Source organism: Culex quinquefasciatus, chromosome 1 (assembly GCF_015732765.1).
Source record: "Culex quinquefasciatus strain JHB chromosome 1, VPISU_Cqui_1.0_pri_paternal, whole genome shotgun sequence".
NCBI classification, from domain to species: domain Eukaryota; kingdom Metazoa; phylum Arthropoda; class Insecta; order Diptera; family Culicidae; genus Culex; species Culex quinquefasciatus.
The window spans coordinates 129180743-129202983 of NC_051861.1; the positions used below are offsets into that span (position 1 = coordinate 129180743).

General features: G+C 35.4%; 2 protein-coding genes and 1 long non-coding RNA gene across 4 annotated transcripts in view; 2 read left to right on the forward strand and 1 right to left on the reverse strand.

Annotated features, from left to right (window-relative positions):
• The first annotated feature begins 226 nt into the window (after window positions 1-226).
• Window positions 227-1314, forward strand: LOC119771143 (tigger transposable element-derived protein 2-like). Its single transcript, XM_038266563.1, has 2 exons — window positions 227-397; window positions 445-1314. The coding sequence occupies exons 1-2, from the start codon at window positions 227-229 to the stop codon at window positions 1312-1314; spliced, it is 1041 nt and encodes a 346-aa protein (XP_038122491.1).
• Window positions 1315-10286: 8972 nt separating this feature from the next.
• LOC119765273 lies at window positions 10287-11049 on the reverse strand. Its single transcript, XR_005276610.1, has 2 exons — window positions 10838-11049; window positions 10287-10763 (listed from the first exon to the last, which is right to left on the reverse strand). It is a non-coding gene; the product is annotated as an uncharacterized LOC119765273 (long non-coding RNA).
• A 7347-nt stretch (window positions 11050-18396) lies between these two features.
• LOC6047055 (pyrokinin-1 receptor) overlaps window positions 18397-22241 on the forward strand; it is a 39660-nt gene continuing 35815 nt past the window's right edge. For both annotated transcript variants that reach the window (XM_038248515.1, XM_038248516.1), the window contains exon 1: window positions 18397-19247. The gene's annotated coding sequence lies outside the window, so the exon portion shown is untranslated. The remainder of the gene's footprint in view (window positions 19248-22241) is intronic.

The following is a 22241-nucleotide window of genomic DNA, read 5'->3' on the forward strand; positions in this document are numbered from 1 at the left end:
AGTCTCCAAAGAAATTGCACGCACAACGGTGCTGAACATCAAGAAACAGGAAGAGTCAATCCGACTGGCTCACCAAAAGTTCCTGGAGAACGGTGTAAAAGAGCGGCGCACCGTTAAAACTGCCAAATTGGTGACCTTGGAGGATTGCCTGTTTGTGTGGATTCTTCAGGAACGGCTGAAAAAGCATATCTTGCTTCCGGATATTGTCCGGGCAAAAGGCGAACAAATGTTCCGATCGTTGAAAGAGCAAGGAGTGTACGACGAGGAGCAAACTTTCACTGCAAGCAATGGGTGGTATGACAGGTTCCGGAAGCGCTACGGATTGAAGATGGCTGGGATCAAGGGCGAGTGTGCATCGTCAGATACCGCTGCCTTCGAAAAGTTCAAGGCCCGCTTGGTGCAACTGATTATTAATAACAATTATGAGAAATTTGAGATCTACAGAACAGATTACTGTTCAAGGAGTGGTTCCACGGCCAGTTCGTTCCATCGGTGAGGAAGTTTTCCGCGGAAAACGGCCGAGAACCGCGCGCTCTGCTCGTCCTCGATAACTGTTCTGCACATCACGACGGAGGAGATGTTCTAGAATGCGACGACGGGAAGATCAAGGTGATTTTCCTGTTGCCTAACGTAACAGCTCTCGGACAACCAATGGATCAGAGCGTAATTAATGCTGTGAAAAAGAGGTACAAGAAAAAGCTCATGCTGCATTTGTTGCTCGATGACGAGGAAGCACTGTTCGAGGACAGGTTGAAGAATGTTTCACTACGACAGACGATTGATTGTTTGGATCAAGCTTGGACAGAAATTTCATCTAAGACGATCGAGGGGTCATGGCGTAAGTTGTTCGACGAGTTCCCAACGTTTGTCTTGGACGTGGAAGACAATGCTTCTTTGGATCAAGACGTCTTGGCCCTTGTCCAGGACACCGCTCGGTTCTTTCCGGACGACCATACCAACGACGAGATTAAGGATTGGCTTAACGACAAAGTGTGCGATAAAAATGGCAACTTAATCGTAGGCGATTGCGACGTCTACATGGACCAGGAGATTATCGACAGTGTTCTGGCCAGGGATGATAAGGATTCATTCGATTTCGATGAGGATTGGCTGATCGAAGAACCAGTTGATGAATCAATCCTTGTTGAACGATTCGACGAAGGGAGGGAAGAACATCAGAAATCAATAGAATGTGTTGGTTTTCTGATCGCGCTCATGGATCGCAGGGAGGACGCGGCGGAATCAATTCGTCTTCGTAGTCTCCGGAGCAAAATTGTTGAAACTGAGTGGCAGCGACGTCGCCGAGTGGATTAGTGAGGGGAGAATGAGGTTGATGGGGTCCAGTTAATTTTGTTGTTACTCATTGAAAAAATACCTTTGAATTTATTTGTTTTTTTTTTGCTTTCAATCAAAGATATCAACTTCAAATAACGGCGTGCAGCTGTCCTACTTTTGCCGTCCTGAAGGAAGCGTTACCCGCCGGGCCATCCAAAGAACTAGAGCAGATCGAAAAGCATGCTGAACCATAGTACAGGCCACAAAAATCCCTCAGCTCAAAATATTTCGCCTGAAACAGCTTTTTTTTTTCTACTATTCCATTAGAAAGATCCCGTATAACGTAAGATGGCCACGCGGCCGGAAAAACCTGCGCCCAGAACCAGAACGTTTCTCAGACAAATCACAAAAACGATGAAAAGATCCATCACAAGCACAACAATGACACTTTTTAGTTTGACTTTGTCAAACCAACGGGGTACAAACTAAAAAGTATCAAACGAAAAAGTGACCAACCACTGGGGGTTGAGTGTAATCATCTTATTTCAGGTCTTAACTATGACTTTGTTAAAATGAGTTTAAAAAAATCCGGTTTGTGCCATGATAAAAGGAGTTTTAAATCATTGTTTTTTCTGTACGTTCTACAGCTAGGGGAACATCATCTAATTAAATCTTGCCTGTAATGTTGCCATATCAGCACTTTGACGTTCAATTACAGCTCATAAAAATCGTTTTCAACTGAAATCGAGTGATTAATAGATTAATAGGATGTGATCACGCTTGCTTCTATATATAGTTTTGCAAAATAAGTTGTTTAAATAGTGAAAATCAGCAATTTAGACGGAGTTAATAGCGAGAGCTTAACTTTCCAAACATACGAGAATTTCCCGTAAGTGAGGCAAGCATAGTTATTACTTAAAAACATCAGATTACATTTCTTTCGTTTTTAGAAAAAAATTATGTCTTATTAATAATACATTTTTTATCGAAAAACTTATATTATTCTTTAAATAAATGATAAAAAGTTTGTCTTTTTTCGTTACTGTTCTCAATATAAAATTTTAAGAACTTTAAAAGTAATTTGCCTTGCTTGGGTTGTTATTTTTTTTTCCTTGTTTTTTTTTGCAAATACAGTTCGTACTCGATTATCCGAACTCCAATTATCTGAAATGTCTTGAATGAAAGAAAATCTGTTTATTTTACTATATTTTAACGATTGAAAGTTTTTGCTCTAATGTTTAATGGAATTATGATTGTTTAAGTTTTAGATATATTTTAAGTCTGATGTTGTTAGCATTTTAAGAACAATGCATTATTTATTAAAGTTATTGTCTCTAGGCTCTGGTGAGAGTATTAGGAGAGTGGGACAAACAAATATAAAAAGTTGGCAATATATCGTCTGTTGTAAGCTATCTTGTGACAACGACCATTTTGGTCGAAAATTAGTTAATGATGACGTTTTGCTATACTCTTTTTTTGTTGAGCCTTATGACCACTGCGACCAATTAGAGGAATATTGTGGTGTGACTCTTTTTTGTAGCAAATCAGGTTAACTCAACACCATGGAACGATGAGAGGCAGCTCCTGTTTACTGCATGTTGTCCTAGTGAGGGTCGACATGTTTTATGAAGTCTATTACCCTACTAGAACGGAAAAGGTTGATATTGGAGGGATATAAGATCTCTTTCCCAAAAAATAATATTCTAGTTTGAATCAGGACACCACAATTACACAAAAGGTGCTCTGATGTTTCATTCTCAATATTACAAAATCTACAATTTGCGTTTGGAATTTTCCGCATATTAAATAACACACACATTTGGGACCATCCATAAACCACGTGGACACTTTTTTGGGAATCTGTTACCCCCCCCCCCCCCTCGTGGACAATTGTCCATACAAAAAAACTTTTTGTATGGATCGTGGACAATCGCCATACCCCCTAAAGTGTCCACGTGGTTTATGGATGGCCCCTTTGTGTTGATACACACTTTCTAAAGGCAATGCAATCTTTTGTTCTTGAAAATATACTGAGTAATTCGATTAAACCATTGATTTGAGCTCATATTAGTTTGTATAGAAATTCTGTGCACAGTTGACACGTAGTACAATTTTACTTTCAAAACACTCTTGTGACACGTGCTTTTCAGATTTTTGTTTACATAATTTACTGTATCTTTTAACTGGTGTAACCAAATTAGTTGAAACTTGGAGCGTTTGTTTAGCGATAGTATACGAACCGGTTGCTTTAAAAACTTTGACTCCATCATTCAAAGTGTAGACATTATTTACCATCAAACTTTAAAAAATCGATATTCTCGAAATGTACTAAATGGTCGTTGTTACAAGATAGCACACAACAGACGATATCATGTCGAATTCTTGGAAGGAAATTGTCGGGTACTTTGTATTTTCTGAAGAGTTATGATGCACTTTAAATGTCAAGAAATAACTAATTTTACTGAAAAGGATTCAATTAGGAACGTTTATTTTATTTTTCAATAAAATTATTAAGTTTTATTTTAGAGAAAAAACTTCAAATTGAGACGAGATAAAAACTTTAAAAAATATGAATACTGTACTCTGAGTAGGCTGTTCCCTCCCAAACCAAAAACAATAAAACGGCCCGTCTCCTTTGATGAAAAGTTGGACATTCATTCACGTTGGGTTCAACAAAACTTTCCTCCCCTTCCCTCGCCGGCGCCACCGCCTACTTTGCTCCAAGGCCAAAAGTTGTGGCTTCTTCTGTCTTGAAAGTTCATACATCTGAGAAAAAGTTTTTTTTTCGTGGAAATTTGACCGAGTGCGCGTGTGTTTCTTCTCAAATTAAAAGCTTAGAAAATTAGGAAAACTTTCCTCCCCAAGAGGAAAAGGACTTCACGGGAAAGGAACGGAAAAGTGCTCAATCCATGGGCATTCTTTGCGCGATTTTTTTTTGTGTCATTTCTTTGAAGTAGATTTTTTTTCAGTACTTGGGGACGTTCTTCCACGTTCGATAAAGGAATTAAAGGTTTGTGATGCGTAAGGAAAGTAAAGGATCCCGCGGGTTCGGTTAAAATGCTAATTTAATTCTCCAGAACACCACGCTCCCATGACGGAGAAAACAATCAGCCTCCCCCAACCTCCCACGAAACAAGGGTTTTGCGCGCCAAAAGAACAAAAGTTTGTTCGTTTTGAGAAAATTCATGCGAAACAAAAGTGCGGACGGGGTTTTGTACCGGCATTACCCCTGAATGTAGTCCATTGTCAAAGCGCTCTTGTACCGAAGTTCGGAAGGTCGTCTGTTTGTTCAGGGCTGCTGCTGCTGCTGATGGCAGCTGTTCTTGTTGGACACCTCTCTAAACATCCGATTAAAAATCAATGAGATCCACTGTGTTTAATCTGCACCAAGATCTACTATGGCGTTGTTTTCGATCGACACTTGCTCAAAATAATGGTTTCTTTTCTTCCCCTCCAAAATTGGAACAAAACAACAACGGCTTGGAACACGTGTGTCAAAACGGCATTCTCGTCTGTTTTGTCATTAGCGAATGTCAGTCACATTTCCAATAAGTGTTCGCTCACTGTTATACACACCGAGAGAGGGGCCGAGAGCTGCAAAGACAACTAATTAAAATCATTAATTATTAAACGAGTAATTTTGTCTCATCTATCTAATTGCAGCTGCATTGGGACGGGATGACTGGAAGCCAGTTTTTCCTGTTTTTTTATGAGTCCCTCGCTAGCTCATTCTCGCCGGACAATTACACCTCAACATACTTAGCGCAGCGCCGAGCGCGCTAGTAAGTTGTACTAAAGTCGACTAAGGCTAGCTAGATTGTGTGTTTGTGCGTTCAAACTGGAAATCACCGGCCACAAACTACCGGGTCTGTGAGAGAATTATCACCGCGATGGGCTTGACAACAATGGCACAGACAAGCGGAGAAGAAGAAAAAAAGAAATCTTAAAAAGATTCGAAATGATAAAGTTTACAAACACAACCACCAGATTGCGTTAGTGGTGCTCAAAAGAACCTCAAAGCACCCCGTCTGCTTGTCTGTGGTCTACTTACTCTCCGCTGTCTGAACTCTATGGATGGAAGGCTTAAAGTTTATCTTTATATGTACTGAATGAATATTAATGCTGAAATGGGGAATCATTTTACAGCTCTAACCCCCTCCCCCCCCTCTCCCCTTCTCACCCTTGGAGATATGCAGATTTAGCAAAAGTAGCTTTTTGGGACTTTCCTTTCAGAGCGAGTATTGTGCGCGATAATCACGACAGATTTCCATCGTCTTGTTGTGAGTCTGAGCAGGCGGCGGCGCTTTGTCAATGCTTGAAAAAGGTGTTTTACCTTGGGAAAAATTAACCTAGAAAACATGGAAATGAGGGGGAAAAAGAGCTGAGTCATTGGAGGTGGTTTGAATGGGGAGAGCAGTATCGATGTTTTTTTTTAAAGTAATATGTGATATAATCTGTTATAACTTCTTTTTATGTCTTACTTTTTAAATCCTTCCCAAGTAACATTTTTAAACCAACTAGCCACTACCTAGTTTTATTAAGGTTTTATGGTAGCATCTTGATTGCTTAATAGTTTTATTTAGACATTCATCGCAACCAATAAGCAAGAGCTAATTAATAGGTTCTAACAGGGGTTTATGCCTCGGACATAAAACCTTGTGACAATAAAGAGCAGTTCTCTAGGATTTCGGTCATTCGATTTTTTTTGTATTTTTTAATCCGGCTGAAACTTTTTTGGTGCCTTCGGTATGCCCAAAGAAGCCATTTTGCATCATAAGTTTGTCCATATAATTTTCCAAATTTGGCAGCTGTCCATACAAAAATGATGTACGAAAATTCAAAAATCTGTATCTTTCGAAGGAATTTTTTGATCGATTTGGTGTCTTCGGCAAAGTTGTAGGTATGGATACGGACTACACTGGAAAAAAATGGTACACGGTAAAAAAAATTTGGTGATTTTTTTATTTAACTTTTTATCACAAACAAACATTTCAAAAAGGCCAAACATTCAATATTTCGCCCTTTTAAAATGTTAGTCTTGGTTTAAAATTTTTGAAAATATTGTTTTCGAAAAGATCGGAAAATTTTACAAATGTTTCATATTATAACATTGAAAATCGGACCATTAGTTGCTGAGATATCGACATTGAAAAATGGTGGGCTGTTTGTGTGAGACTTAGAAAATACAATTTTCCTGTTTTTAAACCTTTGCCTTGCAATATCTCAGCAACTAAAGGTCGTATCAACAAAGTCCGATGAAGCAAAATATAGAGAATTTTCTTAGCTTTTCAAAAATATTTTTTTCAAAAGTGGGCAAACATGTGCACTAATTTAAAAAAATGAAAAACTGCGACTATTTTGAAAAAAGTTACATAAAAATGGCTATAACTTGAAAACGGTGCACTTTATCAAAATTTCACTAAAGTACTTTTTGATTGCAAATTCAATTTTACATCGAAAAATTAAGTTGAAAAATTTTTGCGACCAAAATTTCGATTTTTTGAAAAAAAATAGTATTGATTAAAAAATTCATAACTCGGTCAATGATTTTTTGCACAACCTGGAAATTTCTGAAAAGTTGGCTTTTTATGTCCTCTAAAACATATCAAAAAATAAAAAAAATTAAAAATAGTGTTTTTTTGCAAATCAAGTTTTAGTGATAAAAAGTTAAATAAAAAAATCACCAAATTTTTTTTACCGTGTACCACAAGCTCCTGAAAAAGCTTTTAACGCGGCCAATTAGCAGTGCAAAAATATGGCGCTAAACGCGTGTTCTGATTGAATGTGATTGACCGCCATCTTGGTTGAAAAAATAGAGAACTGAGAAATTTGATTTAAATTTGACGAAAACACTCAGTTATGCTGAATTTCCGATATAATTAATGTAGCGATAGATGTTAGAAAATAATTTGAACATTTTTTTTTTAAAGAATCGCAATAAAATATTTTTTAACATTAAAAACTATGATTACAAATAAAGATTTTTTAAGAAGCGAGGTGATTTTGTTGGTGCTATCACCCCTATATTAATCAATACAATTTCAACCACAGCTAAATTTGAGCCACCAATTGTGAGAAATAAGCTTTTAAATTATTTTGATTAACTCCAATATCTATTGTTTATCATCGCCATTTTTGCAAACCATCGCGATTTTATCATTTGGCAGGACAAAGACTTATTTTTTGCCAAAATAAAACCTATTTGGCATAATACCCTTGAAGACGTATGAAATGTCATTTTTCCTTAACTCCTGACTAGGTTTTAACAATGGTTTTATCAAGGCTTTGAGGATGTTGTTAGGATTCAGTTGCCAAGCCTTGAACTCCTGTGTAGGTTTTATAAAAAAGACCGTGAAAACCTTTTGCGTTTTAACAGACCTTTTGGGTTTTAACAGAGGTTTATCGGGGTTCTGGGGAGGCTGTTACGACTTAGTAGTTTTAATGATGGTTTTGGCTGATAGGTTTTATAGCGGTTGTGACAGCTTTGGTAAAGCCTAAAATGTTACTTGGGTTATGTCAACAACTTTTTTTTTCATTTTCATTCAAAAAATGTGCCCTTAAAAGATTCAACCAATTTTTATTAAATAATGACAATCAAAGACGAAACATTAGGTTTTCCGAAGAATTGCGCGTTTTTAGAGACTTTTCAGGGAAATTTAGTTTTTTTTTTAATTTTTTTTTCTTTTCTAGAGCAACAAAACACTATTTCGTACCCAACACGATTTAATTTGCCATCATTTTTGTAGCTGTTCAAATGTAAATTGCAGAGAAATGTGATGTTTTGTAATCTTTAAATTTTCATTAGGGTGGCACCAAATACCCTACCGTTGAAATTTTGACATTACTAAACTAAGAATTCCCCGCTTAAAAGGCGTAAACACTTGAACATTACTTTTTTCCATTTAGGACTATTTATCCAAAAATCACTGCCAAATTTAACCTCAAATTAAATATCTAAGCAATTTTGTGATTTAAATCTCTAAGCAAATTCCAAAAACACTGAATTGAAAAGTTAGGCATGACCTGAAAGAAAAAAAAAATATCGCAAAATTGGGTGGCTCTTCCCCACAACTTTGGGCTTGTCAATCCTAGCAATTTTGTCGATAAAAAACAACATTTTATCTCGAAATCTACGCATCATACGACTTATTTTATCATAAGTATCAGAGCAAAACCTTTTTTAACGTAGTCATGCAGGGTTAAGTTTTAAAGAAAAGTGATGTCCAGAGCTCTCAAATCCCAACATTTCTATTTCTTTAAATTGAATTTGGACTTATTGGTCAAAAGATACCTCCATTTTGAGGTGAAGATGCAAAATTTCGTGTCATTTTGCCTTCAAAATCTAAATTTGCATGTGAATAGTTCGAAAATGTCTAAAAATCAAGTATTTATTTGAGAAAAAATAACAGAAAATTTTGTGATTCCAGCGGAAAAAAATGTTCTAAAATGATTTTATTTGCTTTTTCTGAATGTTTCAGAACTATAACTATGACTTTACCGAAGACACCAAATCAGTCTGGAAGTTCCTTCTAAAGATACAATTTTTTTGAACATTTACGTAGTTTATATTTTTTTGTGACTCTCCTTAAAATTGTAAGCAAATTCGATATCACATGAAAAAAGTAAATTATTTAAGCGACATTGATTTTTAGATAAAGTAAAATTAACTTTTTTCATAGCTTAGGCAAAACAATTTTTATCACTCTGTAACATAGTTCAAAAGATGGTATTTTGTGTCATTTAAATCAACTATGATTACACTTTCATTATTATTTGATGTTTATTTTTCAAATCTTGAATCATCATTCTAGCGTTTTTTTTTTGAATTCTTCTACATTATCATCAGGGGGTAGCGAAGAAGACGCCATCTTGGAAGTTCAGAAAACAAACACTGACAATCAGTATTATACATATTACTATGGTTACACGAAGTGTGTTATCCTGGTTGAACTCAAAAGTCCCATGCAAATGTGTAAAAGCAAACTGGAAAATGTGTAATGCCGATTCTGAGTGTACGGGCGTACTGTTTTGTCGACCAAAAAAAAAAAAAGCAAAAAAAGGTAAACAGAAAAATCACTTTTTTCGATATGAATTTTCAGCCAATAATGGGATGGAATCTACAAGCATATGATAGAATTTGCCATCAGCAACACAATTCACGTGTTTTTTTTCAGGAATTTATCGTTTAAATTGCGAATTAATTGAAAATCAAAAACCCAAACAATGATTTGTTATGGGCTGCCATTTGACAGCTAGTGCTTTTGTTGTGGGCTCTCATTTGACAACCGTGCTAATGTCGACTGTTGTCAGTTTGCTTTGGTCGGAATAGGGTTGCCATCCCCCCGATTATCATGAACAATTCATAGTAAGGCTGAAAGGTGGCAGCTCTTGAACAAAAGGGTTGATTTTTTTTCCTCCAAATTAGGGAAACAACTTCACCTCAAACACGCTTAATCAAATTTAAAAAAGATAAATTACTCTCTTGTCAGAGAAAACAAAAATGCCAGACGAAAAAAGAAAACACTGATCGAAAAGGGCTTAAATTACCCACCGGTCGGCGTCGTGTACCTGCCTAATTAGCAAATTTGTGTGGTCGAAAAGTATCCCGTGTTCGATGGTTAACTGATAAGAGGGCAAAGGGTTCGGTTAGGAAAGAAAAAAGGTGCCCTAATCAGTTTACCGAAATTTGCATCTTTTTACGCGGGATGGTATCCACTGTCCGGGGAAAACGTCTATTAACCCTTTTTTAAAGCTGTTTGTTTCTTGGTGGTAAACAAGATTTTTCATGGTTTATCAATTTTGACATACACACTTCGAAAAAAACGTGTAATTTTCTGTTAATTAGATGCACATAACTGGAGCGTCAACTATGACGCAAAATTATGTCTGATTTGAAAATTACACGACCCAGAATACGAACCGATTTGTTCCTGTAAAATTACATTTCATTTATTTGGTGGACGGATTCTTATTGGATTCGTAATTTCTGATTGTAATGAAAAATAATGGCATTTAGGAATGAAAAAGTTTATTTATTATATTTTCTTTACAGGTTTTGAACTATTTTTGTATTTCACATCATTTAACACACACACTTTTAATTCAATCGGTCACTGCTGGGTACTTCGTCACAATCTCTGCTGGATGCAGTTCCTATTCGGCCGGTTCTTGTTCTTCATCTTCATTTGATGACATCTTCCGGCAACCCGTCGCGTTAGTCACACCGCTGCAAAAGACGTGTATCTGGCCAAGTTGGAAAAAAGTCACTTCACAATTCTATCACTGCGGTTCACATTCAATTTTCGGGGCGAGTTCCAGAACAAGTTCAACCAGCTTCTAAGGCGGAACATCAACCTGCCGGAAGAACTTTCACAACGGTGCAAACCGGAACCGAGCTAGATTTTGTCGCTCATTTGCCGGATTAAGAAGATACGCCGAATTGCCCTTAGCAGGTCCGGAGCGAGATCCATCACGATGATTTCAGCAACCTAGTTTTGTTGACAGAAAGTTAACATTAGTAATCTGTTGTAGATGCTTCAAAAAGAATATCATATGTACTTACTTTTACAATAGATTCCTCCTTGGTTGTAAAATGAGGTCGATCCCAGTGGAAAATGTATTTTCCGTTCAGTAATTTTAATATTGTAGCGAAATTGCAAGGCGATTACTTTGACAACTATTTTCTTCGAGATGCAAACAAACAAACATGGCTGACATTTCGAATGATGAAGAGCACGGTGAAACGAACATGAGTAAAGAAAGGTTGAATTTGACAGAAAATTACATCAAATAACACGCTCCAGGAATGTGCATCAAACGAGCCATAAAATCAGATGAGCAGAGATTCAATTTTACGTTTCCTTTAATGTAATTTTAAGATTCAGCACGACGTGATGATTTTGGCAAATTAAGTCAAAAGAGCCATAATCTTACATCAAATAATTGATTACACGAGTTCAATTTACGTTGTGTTTCAAATTACGTAGACAGTAAAATTAATATTTTTTTAGTGTGTAACAATAAAACGACAACTTTGCGAAGAAAAAATTTAAGCAAATTAGACTATTTTTGGATATCCGTGCACTTTAATTGAAATGTCACTTTAACGTTTCAGAAACAAGCCGGTGTCGTTTTTCTGCTGTCATCTGTCAAAGTTTGACGATTTGTAGGTGGTTCGAAGCTGACTCATTTTGTATTATTTTCCCGAGGAAACCGCACACAAATAAAAAAAAAACATCTTTCATTCAACTTCCCCGTTCGTGACCTTTCCCACAATGATTTTTTTTTCCTCACTGACCACATGGTTTAGAATTTATTTTGCCCGGTCCCGGTTGGTGGTTTGTCTCACAGAAAGACATTTCGCTTCCTTTTTTTAATTCCGTTTTTTTTTTTTTTTTTTTTTTTTTTTAACAGTATTCCTATTTCCAGTTATAGCTCACCAAGTCGCGATGGCCTAGTGGTTAGCATTTTTGCTTACCAATCCAAAGGACGGGGGATCGAACCCCGACTCGAGCGACTTTGATTTTTCGTTCATGTTCAGAATTTCAAGATTTATATTTCCTATACTTTCTCGTTGGGAGCAGATGGGAATCGAACCCAGGACCATTCGCTTACAAAGCGAACACCGTAACCAGTCAGCCACGGCCGCTCCTTCTTTTTAATTCCGTCTAGTGTGGAAAAATAAACATATCCCACCGCTAATGGAGGGAAAAGACGACTCCAACTGAGTTTTTGGTGCACGGGTTTTCACACATACAAATTTAATTTTTTTTTAGAGTATTGAAAAGTAATCGTCAAGACTCACATTTGAAGAGTATGAAAAATTTAATTTTGGATTGTAGATGTTTTTGCAAATTATTCACTAATTTTCAATTACACATAGTAAGATGTAAATTTACATATGCTTAATGTAATATTACCATGATAATTCCAACTGTGTTGCTAAAGTGTGGAAAGAAAACCTTTCTATTAAATGGGTTTGTTATCAAATCCCAGCTAGATTGTGTTGACGTTTTCAATTAGGCAATTTTGGAGCATTTTGAAGCTCTACAAGTTTTGTTTGGAAGCAAAACTGAGCCGTTCTCTTGAAAGGATTCAATCTGGGTAAATTGACCATGTGGTTGCGTTAATCGGGTGGAAATGGCTACATAATCTATTTTCGTGGAAAATTTTCTCCAAACCACTCAGAACAAAAAAAATCTACCTTAATGCCTATTGAAAAACTTTGGCAATTTGTTTACCTCCCAATAGCTCAATTCAAAAATTTCCCACGCCACTAGAAAGCACCTCCCGATCTAAACCCAGGACCGAAAATGAGCCGGATAAAATCAATTTACTGTCCGGCGCAGCCCAGCTGGGGCCGGCTAAACTTTGGCGCTGATCTGATATAGTTCGGAGAAAAGTAATTACGACTCTTTAATTTATGGCTGGGTGAATTTCTCGGCTGCTTCAGGGGCGGAGGAAAAAGTTCTACTTCTCTCTATCTCGGATAAGATCGTCAGAAACAGAGCTATCGGTTATTTGGGCGCCCTTTTTTCTGGTCGAGCTTGTTGCGTGCCTAGTCAAGGGAAAGTTTGAGGATATCTGGACGGATGGGGTTTGGTTGGCGCAAATGGGTGGTGGTAATGTCATTTAGTGAAAGGAAGTGCGTTAAAAATACAAGTTTTCTTAAAGTATAACATTGGATTGGCTCAACATTTAAATAAGAACTTAAAATAGGGAGAGATCATTCTGAATTCAACACACAACTCTATAATTTGAAGGTCTATTTTTTCACTGTTGATTTCACGTCACGTCCTGTAAGTATGAGGCTTCCAAAACACGATCGAATCGTCGGAATAACATTTTAGTTAATTTCCGGCCGGAATTGAACATAACAGATTTCGGGTATAGATGTTATAGGCCTTAGTTCTATTCTAAGTAGCCAGGCAATTCCTTCTAGGAAAGGGATGTTCAATCGAGGCGATTGGTTTCCTAGAATGATTCCATAGCATTTGTTACTTATTATGAATTATGATTAGTACCGAGTACCTATAATGAAATTCTGCCAATTTGACATTTTTTATACCGTATTTAAAAAAAATAAAAGAATACAAAAATGTATAAACAATGTTTTAAACATCTTAGAATAAAAGGTCAAAATTTCAAAAAAAAAAAAAATTACAGTCAAAAATTCATTCAATTCAGGGCTGCGGAGTCGGGTCATGTTTCAAGCGACTCCGACTCCAGCTCCGGCTTTCAGCTCCAACCGACTCCGACTCCAACTCCGGCCTACCAACTCTAGCCGACACCGACTCCAACTTTGACTCCAACTCCGACTCCAGCTTTCAATAAATTGTTGGCTCCGACTCCGACTCCACATGTTTCTAAATATTTCAAAAGTTAGTCAACTATTATTTTGAAAACTCTCTACGTGTCATGTTTTTCTCAAGGAATGAAAGTTCGAATTAGAAAAATGAAAAAAAGTTTCTAGGTTATAAGTTTTACACGTTATTCAAACATTATTCAAAAAAATATCTCCAGATTTGAAAGCATTTTTAGAAGAACAATTTTGTTATTAAATTTGGATATATTTTCTTAGCCCCTAATTAACCTCAAAAATCCACAGGTAAAATATTTTATAGGATACTGATATTTCAAAAAGACCCTTTAAGCTACTTTTCCAAGAAGATTTTTTCAAGGTGCATTGATTTGCAATGATGATCCGTCATATTGGCGTGGGACATAATGAGAACATTTTTACCGGTTGAATAACATTTGATAAATAAATTAAAATCTTATTATTTTTTCATACATTTTTATTGGTTCTTTTTAGGGTACTTAAATTTTGAGTTGTGTTCAATGGTAATTTGCAACGATATGAAAATAGTTTGCATAAGAATAACAACTTTCAGATTTTAGTAGAGAAATAGTAAACATTAAGATAATCGGTTTATTTACAATATTTAATGATAATTCAAAAATTAATTGCAACTTTTTATGGTATTTTTTAAAGTTATGATACTACATACTTGGGTAAGAGAGGAGTTACAAGTTAACATTCAATGATCATAGTGAAATAACACAATTAAAGCATTCGAATAACAATAAAAATGCTTCAAAACATAATGGCATCTGATAAATCTCTTTCAGAAAATGAATAAAAGGGCAACGCAGTGCATGCAACTCAAAAACAATTGAAAATATAAGAAGTTTTGGGAATTAATCTGCATTATAACAATAACAAAAATAAACAACGAAAAATATTTTTTTTTAATTTAGATAACTCCGACTCCAACTCCGACTTTGGGTTATCAGAAATATTCGGCTCCGCCTCCGACTCCGACTCCAGATTGTCGAGTTTGGACGACTCCGACTCCGACTCCAGGTCCCCAAAAAGACCCGACTCCACTGACTCCGGCTTCAACTCTGACTTCGCCTCCACAGCCCTGATTCAAGTTAACTGAAAATGTAATAGCTAAGAGTCTAAGGGAGCGTTCTTTTATTACGTTACGCAGATGGAGGGGGGGGGGTCGATGGCCGTGTTACGCTACAATTTTTTTGAAATTTGTATGGAAATTTTGTTACGAGGGGGGGAGGGTGTCCAAAAGTCCGACTTTTTGCGTTACGTAATAAAAGAACGCTCCCTTACAGTACAGTAAGTTTTGTAAGATTTTTGTAATGGCCTTACCTCAGTTAGTGACTTTTTATCTGGAGTTTTTTTTGAAAAGGTCCAATAAACCAAATTTCCAGTTTTGCTTTTTGGGAGTTTTTGAAACCGCCTTGAGTCAGAGGTGTTAAAAAACACCCAAAAAGCAAAAATTTAAAATTTGGTTTATTGGACCATTTAAAAAAAACTTCAGTTATCTATTTTTTTAACCCTCTACTGCCCAATTTTTTTTCGAAAATGTTCATTTTTCCCGTGTCCAGGAGGTCATTTTGAGCAACTTTTGTTCTACGAAAAACTTTACTACTCCTGTTTTATGTTTTTCTTGTTTTATTTTGGTATTTTAATTTGCATTTATCTTGTTTAGATTACTTTTGTATTTGGTAGTATTTGGCATGGCCTATCACAACATTTTGCCGTTCTAATTTTTTCATGTTTTTTTAAGTCACTTTTTCCTTTTTTTGCTTGTTTTTCATATTTTCTGCTCTAGAATGGCACTAATATCATTCAAATTGTAATAAAATGCGTAGAGGCATAGTCTGGGATACTACAAAAATACATACTTCTTTTTACTTAAAATACAGGAAATGTTAGTTAAAACACAGTCAGAGTTGACCCCTAAAAATGACATGAAATCAATTTTGCCTTGAGCGAGATTGAAAAGAAAAGAAAAATTCAAAAATTCTAATGGCATAGAATGTATGATAATAGGTCAAAAGACAAAAGATCGAATGGAAAAAGGTCGAATGGACAAAAAGTCGATAGGTCGAAACAATATTTAAATATATATATACTTTTTTTATTATGATTTATAAACTAATATTATTTAATTATAACAGTACTTAACAAATTTAAAAATATAGTTTATTTTTTTAAGTCAGATTTAAGTCAGAAAAAGAACTGCTTATATTTAAAAGAATGCAAAACATAACAAAAACGTTACGACAATAAAGAGTAGGTTGTTTTGCAAAATGCGGAAAAATAACTTCCGAAAAAAGTTTGCGGTTTATTTGGAATTCGATTATTTGTTCGATTATCCGAAGTGAAATTTAATTCAACCTGAAATGTTTAAGCAAGGTGAGTAAACCTCTGGAAAGATGTTTAATTTAGATTTTTTGATTGAAATGAAACTTTGTTCATGCATTTCCTATGTTAAAAGAAGTCTTTTTGTTTGATTTGTACAAAATGGGCATATGAATAATTGAAAAAAAAAAAAAAATCTGTTTGATTTGGTGTCTTCAGCAAAATTGTAGGTTTAGGTTTGAACTTTTCAGTAATAAATAGATGGACTAAATCTTTTTTTTCCATTTTATATCTATCACTAAAAGTTAAATTCTAAAATAAGTATTTTGATTTTTTGAATTTTTTGTATTTGTTTTAGAAGACCATAGAAGTCAGATTTGATGATTGTGCAAAACCTGGTATTAAACTTATGATTTTTTGAAAAAATATAATTTTTGAAAAATAAAAAAAAATGTACTACCAAATTTTAAGATTGATCTCAAATGAAAAATCAACTATAACAGAAAAATTGCCAACAATTTTTATAATTACACTTTATTGATTGGACTTCTGCTTGTTGAAAAATAACCCCTAAAATTTGAAACCTGTAAAAAATTAGGTTCTTTGAGTGTTACCTAATTTGGACCATAATTTTCCAAATGACGATATAAGGAAACTACTGGTTCAATTTCCAACTATTGTGAAATTTTCTGATCTTTTTAATGATATTAATTTTAAAATATCTCAAATAACTCTTTTGCTCTTTTAAATTGGTAGGCTTGAATAAAAAGAAAAAAAAATATCATTGGAAATTAAACCAATACAGTCCAGACTCGATTATCCGAAGGTCTCGGAAAAATTTCACTTCGGATAATCAAAACTTCGGATAATCGAATCACGAAATTTTTTTTTCGGTGTCTTATTTTTGACTCTCGAGCTTAAATATGACCCCTAAACTACGCTAAAGTGATTTACATTTTATAAATCCAAGATAGCGGCCAATATGGCGGTGACGAAATTCTGAAAAATGCATTTTATTATTTACTAAGCAATCAACTATTCAAATTTGACTAAAGTGGGGTCACAGAACTCGAATTTTATGATAAAAACAAGAAAAAGAAAAAAAAGAAAAAAAATGTAGGTGGTTCGATTATCCGAAGTCCCATACAAACCTTCGGAAAATCGAACTTCGGATAATCGAGTCTGGACTGTAGTTTCAGAGATATCTTTAGTTTATGAAATTTTAAGATGATGTATCTTTTGACAGATTAAAAAAAGGAAACAAGAAGAAAAAAACAACAACAGATTTTTTCAACAAATTTATTGCAAAATAGAGTGATTTGTTGGTTGTTTTTTTATATATATTTCATTTGAATCACTAGACTCTTATTCTAGGGCTTATTTAAAATTTTATTTGTCGTCGCATTGACTAAAAATGGGAAAATATCAAACCATTCATTAGATTTCAAAATATCCAAGTATAGACGATTTTTTTTGTGAAAAAAAAAATCTTTTTGTGGTACTGTACATTAGAATTTCACAAAAAAAAACAAAAACCAGAATATTTCTAATCCAGCACAAACATGCTAAATATGATTTTCAACGCTGAAAATGCATTTCAAATAATTTTCAGTAGATTATACTTTTATCTCCATTAAAATTTTGAATTTAAAAAAGGGGTTTTTTGCCCCATCATATTTTTATCTATTTTTCGTTTCAAACAGCCATAATTTTCCTTAACAAATTTTTATCAAGTTTTCCTTTAATCGAAAAAAAAACCGATACCACTGAGTCGTTGCTCGTCCTAAAGTTACACTTTTCGCTCCCAGCCACAATTTCAATGGTCCAAAATGAAATGCAAGCTCCGAAATCTCCTGCCGGTGCTTGATGCAATAAGAGTTTTTCTCCCGCGATAAGCATCTAACATCTTCATTTCATCCAGAAAATTCACCCCGCGTCAGTTGGCGGTTTTGATGTTTTTTTTTTGTTGTTGTTTCAAATGGCATTTCGGGAATTGCTTTCGATTTCGGTAGATTTGGATTTGTTCCGAGAAAACCCCCGAAGGTAGACTGTTTTGAAGTTGGAGCCAACTTTTCGGGGTAATTTCACCGAATCGAATCATTCGAAAGGTGCACCCTTCGGGAAAACCTGTTTGAATTTGTTGATCACTTGGAGCTCGAACAACTTTTTAACGGGTCGGAAATTCATTCACGTCCCAGTGGTTGATTGATGACTGGGGTGGTGTACCTGGAAGGATCAAAGTTTAATTCTCGCAAAATTACCACCCAGAATCGCATCAGCAGCAACAGTTCCTGTTCATCATTCCACACGATTGCGCTTCCTTGCAGAAAAGTTGGTCTGCTTTGAGGAAGGTTCATTGCAATGAACTTCCTCCGAATGAACGCAACTCCATTCACAGTCAACCATCCAAGCAGTCGCCGCCGCCACGCGCTCCGACATCAACATTCAGTACAGCGCGGACTTTCAACCATCTCACAGGTGTGTTTTGGAGTAGCGCGCGCGTGGATCCAAGTCGGCGTTGGCTTACTCTTTAGGGCATCTCTACCGCGAGGGGGGCAAAACTGCTCAACGGCCGTTGAAGTAGCGCGGTGACCATCGAGTTTCGGAACGATTTTTTTTGCGCGCTCAAGAATTGATCGGTCTCTGCCGAGATTGAAGAGTTGGGAAATTGACCTTCGGACGGACGGTTGGCCAAGTACGGTGGGTCGCGCGATGGCTTTGGAGACTGGAAATTCCGAGTTTTTATTGGTTTGTTACACCAGCGACTGAGAGCCGATCAATTACACTTGATTGGAGGAAGCAAAGTGTGTCTTCTTTTTTTAAAGATTCAAAACCAGTGATGCCAGACCGTTGTGATCGTTGTGTGTCGCGCAAAGTCGTTTATTGAAGCTAATTCAATTGGAAGAAACCCATTAAATAGCGCGAAGCGCACTGTGAATCTCAGTTTCTATTGCTACAACAGAGTGGAGATAAAAAGCCGACACATTTCCTAACGATATGGGGGAATCCCTGAGTACCTGGAAAAGCAAAACTTAGTGAATGTCGTTAAATTAAAAGTCGTTGAATAACGTCGGAAGTTGGTAGCTAAATGATGGTGAAGATTGGATTGACGATGGAGACGCCTTTACGGAAGATTTAATCGTGGCAAAGTTTTTCGGAGTTGCAATCTACTCCCTCCCTAGCTTAGTGGATTAGTGGATAATAATCGAGGCACGTGGCCGACGACACGGTAAAACGAATCTCATCAGAACAGCTGGGAAGGAATCGTCCGAACGTGAGAATTGGCGTGGCGTCGTGAAGGAAGGTGGGATTTATTTAATTTTGACACTGGATTACGGGGAGAAGTTCTTCGTGGAACGTTGAATGGCGAGCTGGACTTCTTGCATCCCAATCGAGTTTGGGTAGAAAAAATCTGGTTTCTGGTATTCTACTCTATTTTCATAGTAAATTTTCCTACCTCCCTCAAAAAAAAAAAAGAAAAAAAAAAAAGAAAAAAACGATGAAACAACATCCTTCGACGATTCAATTTCCTGTGTTTGGTCGACTTATTTCCGTTCTACGCCGCCAGCCACCAGTCAACTTGTTTTGCCGGAAAATAGTTGCAGATTCAGAGAGAAGGGTATACCAAATCATGAGGGTTGATGCTCGTAAATAAACAATAACAGCCGAAGCCGGAACATGAGCCTCGTCAAAACAATCCGTGAAATCAGTACAAAAAGAAGAAGAAGACGAAAATTAGGTGAGGGCGGAAACGAGGGTTGTTTTGAGAACTAGGAAACTTGAAACATTGGTTTCGGAGTGTGGAGTTATCAGATGTGGCGAATTTTATGGGTTTGGAATTTTATTGCTTCATTTAGGGTTCTTATTAAATGAGATGAGCGTTTAAAATTAAAAAGAGGGAGCAAAAAATAAAAATTGATTATATTTATAATTTTGTGAATTCCCTTGAAATGACACACAAACAAAAAATCCTTATTTTATTTAAGAAAAGTGTAAGATGCACTAACATATTTTTTTTACACATTATTTGACAGTTACTGTTTAATATGAAAATTGTTAAATTTATCGCAGTGTGAAATTGATTTAAAAGAAGAACTAAACCTCAACTTCCCTCTATTGCTTAAATTTAATCATAAACCAATCCATCAAGCTGATCATTTATGTCAACTTGAGATTATTTTTTATTGCAGTCGCAAAGTTTAATGTTGGTTGAAATTGAAACATGCTTCATATTAGCAGTTTATCTAAAAAGTTGCAAATTAAGATTTTTTCAGCAAGAATCGTAAATTTATCCAACAAGGTTTATCGATTTTAATGGCCGAGCAGACTGTGAATATTGAAATGTTGTCTGTTTGTCAAGATTAGTGTAGCAAAGTTCAATTTTTGGGTACTCTTTTGAAAATGATTTAACCTATTGTGAACTGTGAAAAAATCGTATTGTTAAGTGATCAAGAGAGCTTAAAAAATCTAAAATCAATTAAGAGACAAGGCCATGAAAGAATAAGATCAAAAACTATTACAATTTTTGGATCCTAGCAGCGATGGAATAATCATCATCAAAAGAAAATCATTGGACGTTCATCAAGAGAAAAAATCCGAAGGGAGCATGGCTCTCTTCTCTCGCGCACGAAAGATCGGTAAAATGAATCTAAAAAAATCATCATCTTGATTATTCGGCGCAACATCTTTTTCACTACTACACTAGCAAGTGTAACGTCACACGTCGAAAAATGACCTGTCACATTTTGTAGATGGGCAATGTGTGTAAACAAAGTGAAATAAACATTTTTAAGTGGTGCTGAAAAGGAAATTCACAAAAAAACATCCGCAGATTGATTTTCTTGGAGAATTTCGGGAACGATTTTCTATTGCGTGATTTGCCTCCTCTCTCTTTCGCGGGTGAAGAAAGTTCGCTAGCGAAATTGATTTTTTTGCGATTATTTCATCCCTGGATCCTAGAGTAATTTTCATTACAATTTTTTGTTTAAATTATTCGATAATCTGTTGCTGTTCTACTTGGTGACTTCGCAATGTAGAAAAAACGGGATTTGACAATCATTACTTTAAATTTTATTTTATTTTTAAATTAATTGGTGCAGTGATGCTCAACCTTCTTCAATGCTAGTGGACGAAAATACAATGCTATAGTGTTTGACTGATTAATTGTTTGAGGCCTAATTATGAATGAAATAAATTATTTTTTTTTTGGAAATTATAATAGAGGTTTTTTTCTTAAAGCATTTTTTTTAATAAGTTCTATTTTCTAGTGCTAAAGCGTGACTAACAATTGAAAGGGACTGAACATGCCAAATTTTTGCTCATTCCCTTGAGATTATTTGAGCACCTTTAATAATTAAAACTTTACTTCTCTTATCTAAAATTTTTCTTATACATATATTTTTTTAAAATTTATCATGCATTTTGGCTTACGGAAATATTTTGTTATAAAGTTTATGTCGCTTGCCTCTGGTTAAAATTAAATTGAGGGCAAACAATTGAAAAAAAGAAGTTAAGAATTTAAACAACTTTGCCACGTTTTTAACATTTCAGTCAAAAAATGTTTTAAAATGCGTGTTACATTAGAACAGTTGTCTTACAAACAATAGTATTAAAAAAAATCTGTTTTTTGACGGAATTTTTTTTTTATGAAAAAAAAGCATTTCATGGAATTTTACATCGAGATGTCACAAAAACCACGTTAAATATGATTATGAACGTGGAAAAATGCTTTTTAAATTGTTTTTAGTCTAGCTTCATTAAAATTTTGAAGTTTTTCGATTTTTTTCCTTTGATTTTTTCAAGCCAATATTGAAGAAGAGTGACATTAATCCCTACAGATGTTTGCAGAGGACTTATTTTATTTAGTTTTTTTTTGATTATAGATAGTTTCAGGTCAATTTTACAAACTTACATTATTTATTGCCTATCTAGGGGAAATAAACCCATTTTAAGCCTAATAAGCGGTCTTGTTTGAATGATGCTGGATAATCTGGAGTGTTCCTTGAAATTCAGTAAAACCAAGTACACCAACGAGTAGAGCAACTTTTTGAGAACATTTCTGTTTATTTTCACTTTTATTAAAAGTTATGCTATTTCTTTTACAAGCATTTCAAAAAAATATTTCAAAAACGCATTCTAATCAGTCGTGTGCATTGGGCCACGCCCATTTTTCTATTTTCAGCTTAGTTCTTTTTTTCTTCCAACGCTCGTTTGGGTCTGCTTCGTGCTGCCAAAATTGATTAAATTTTGAGCGAACACTCACGAAAAGTAGCATTTATAGAGAAAGTTTCCTGGCAAC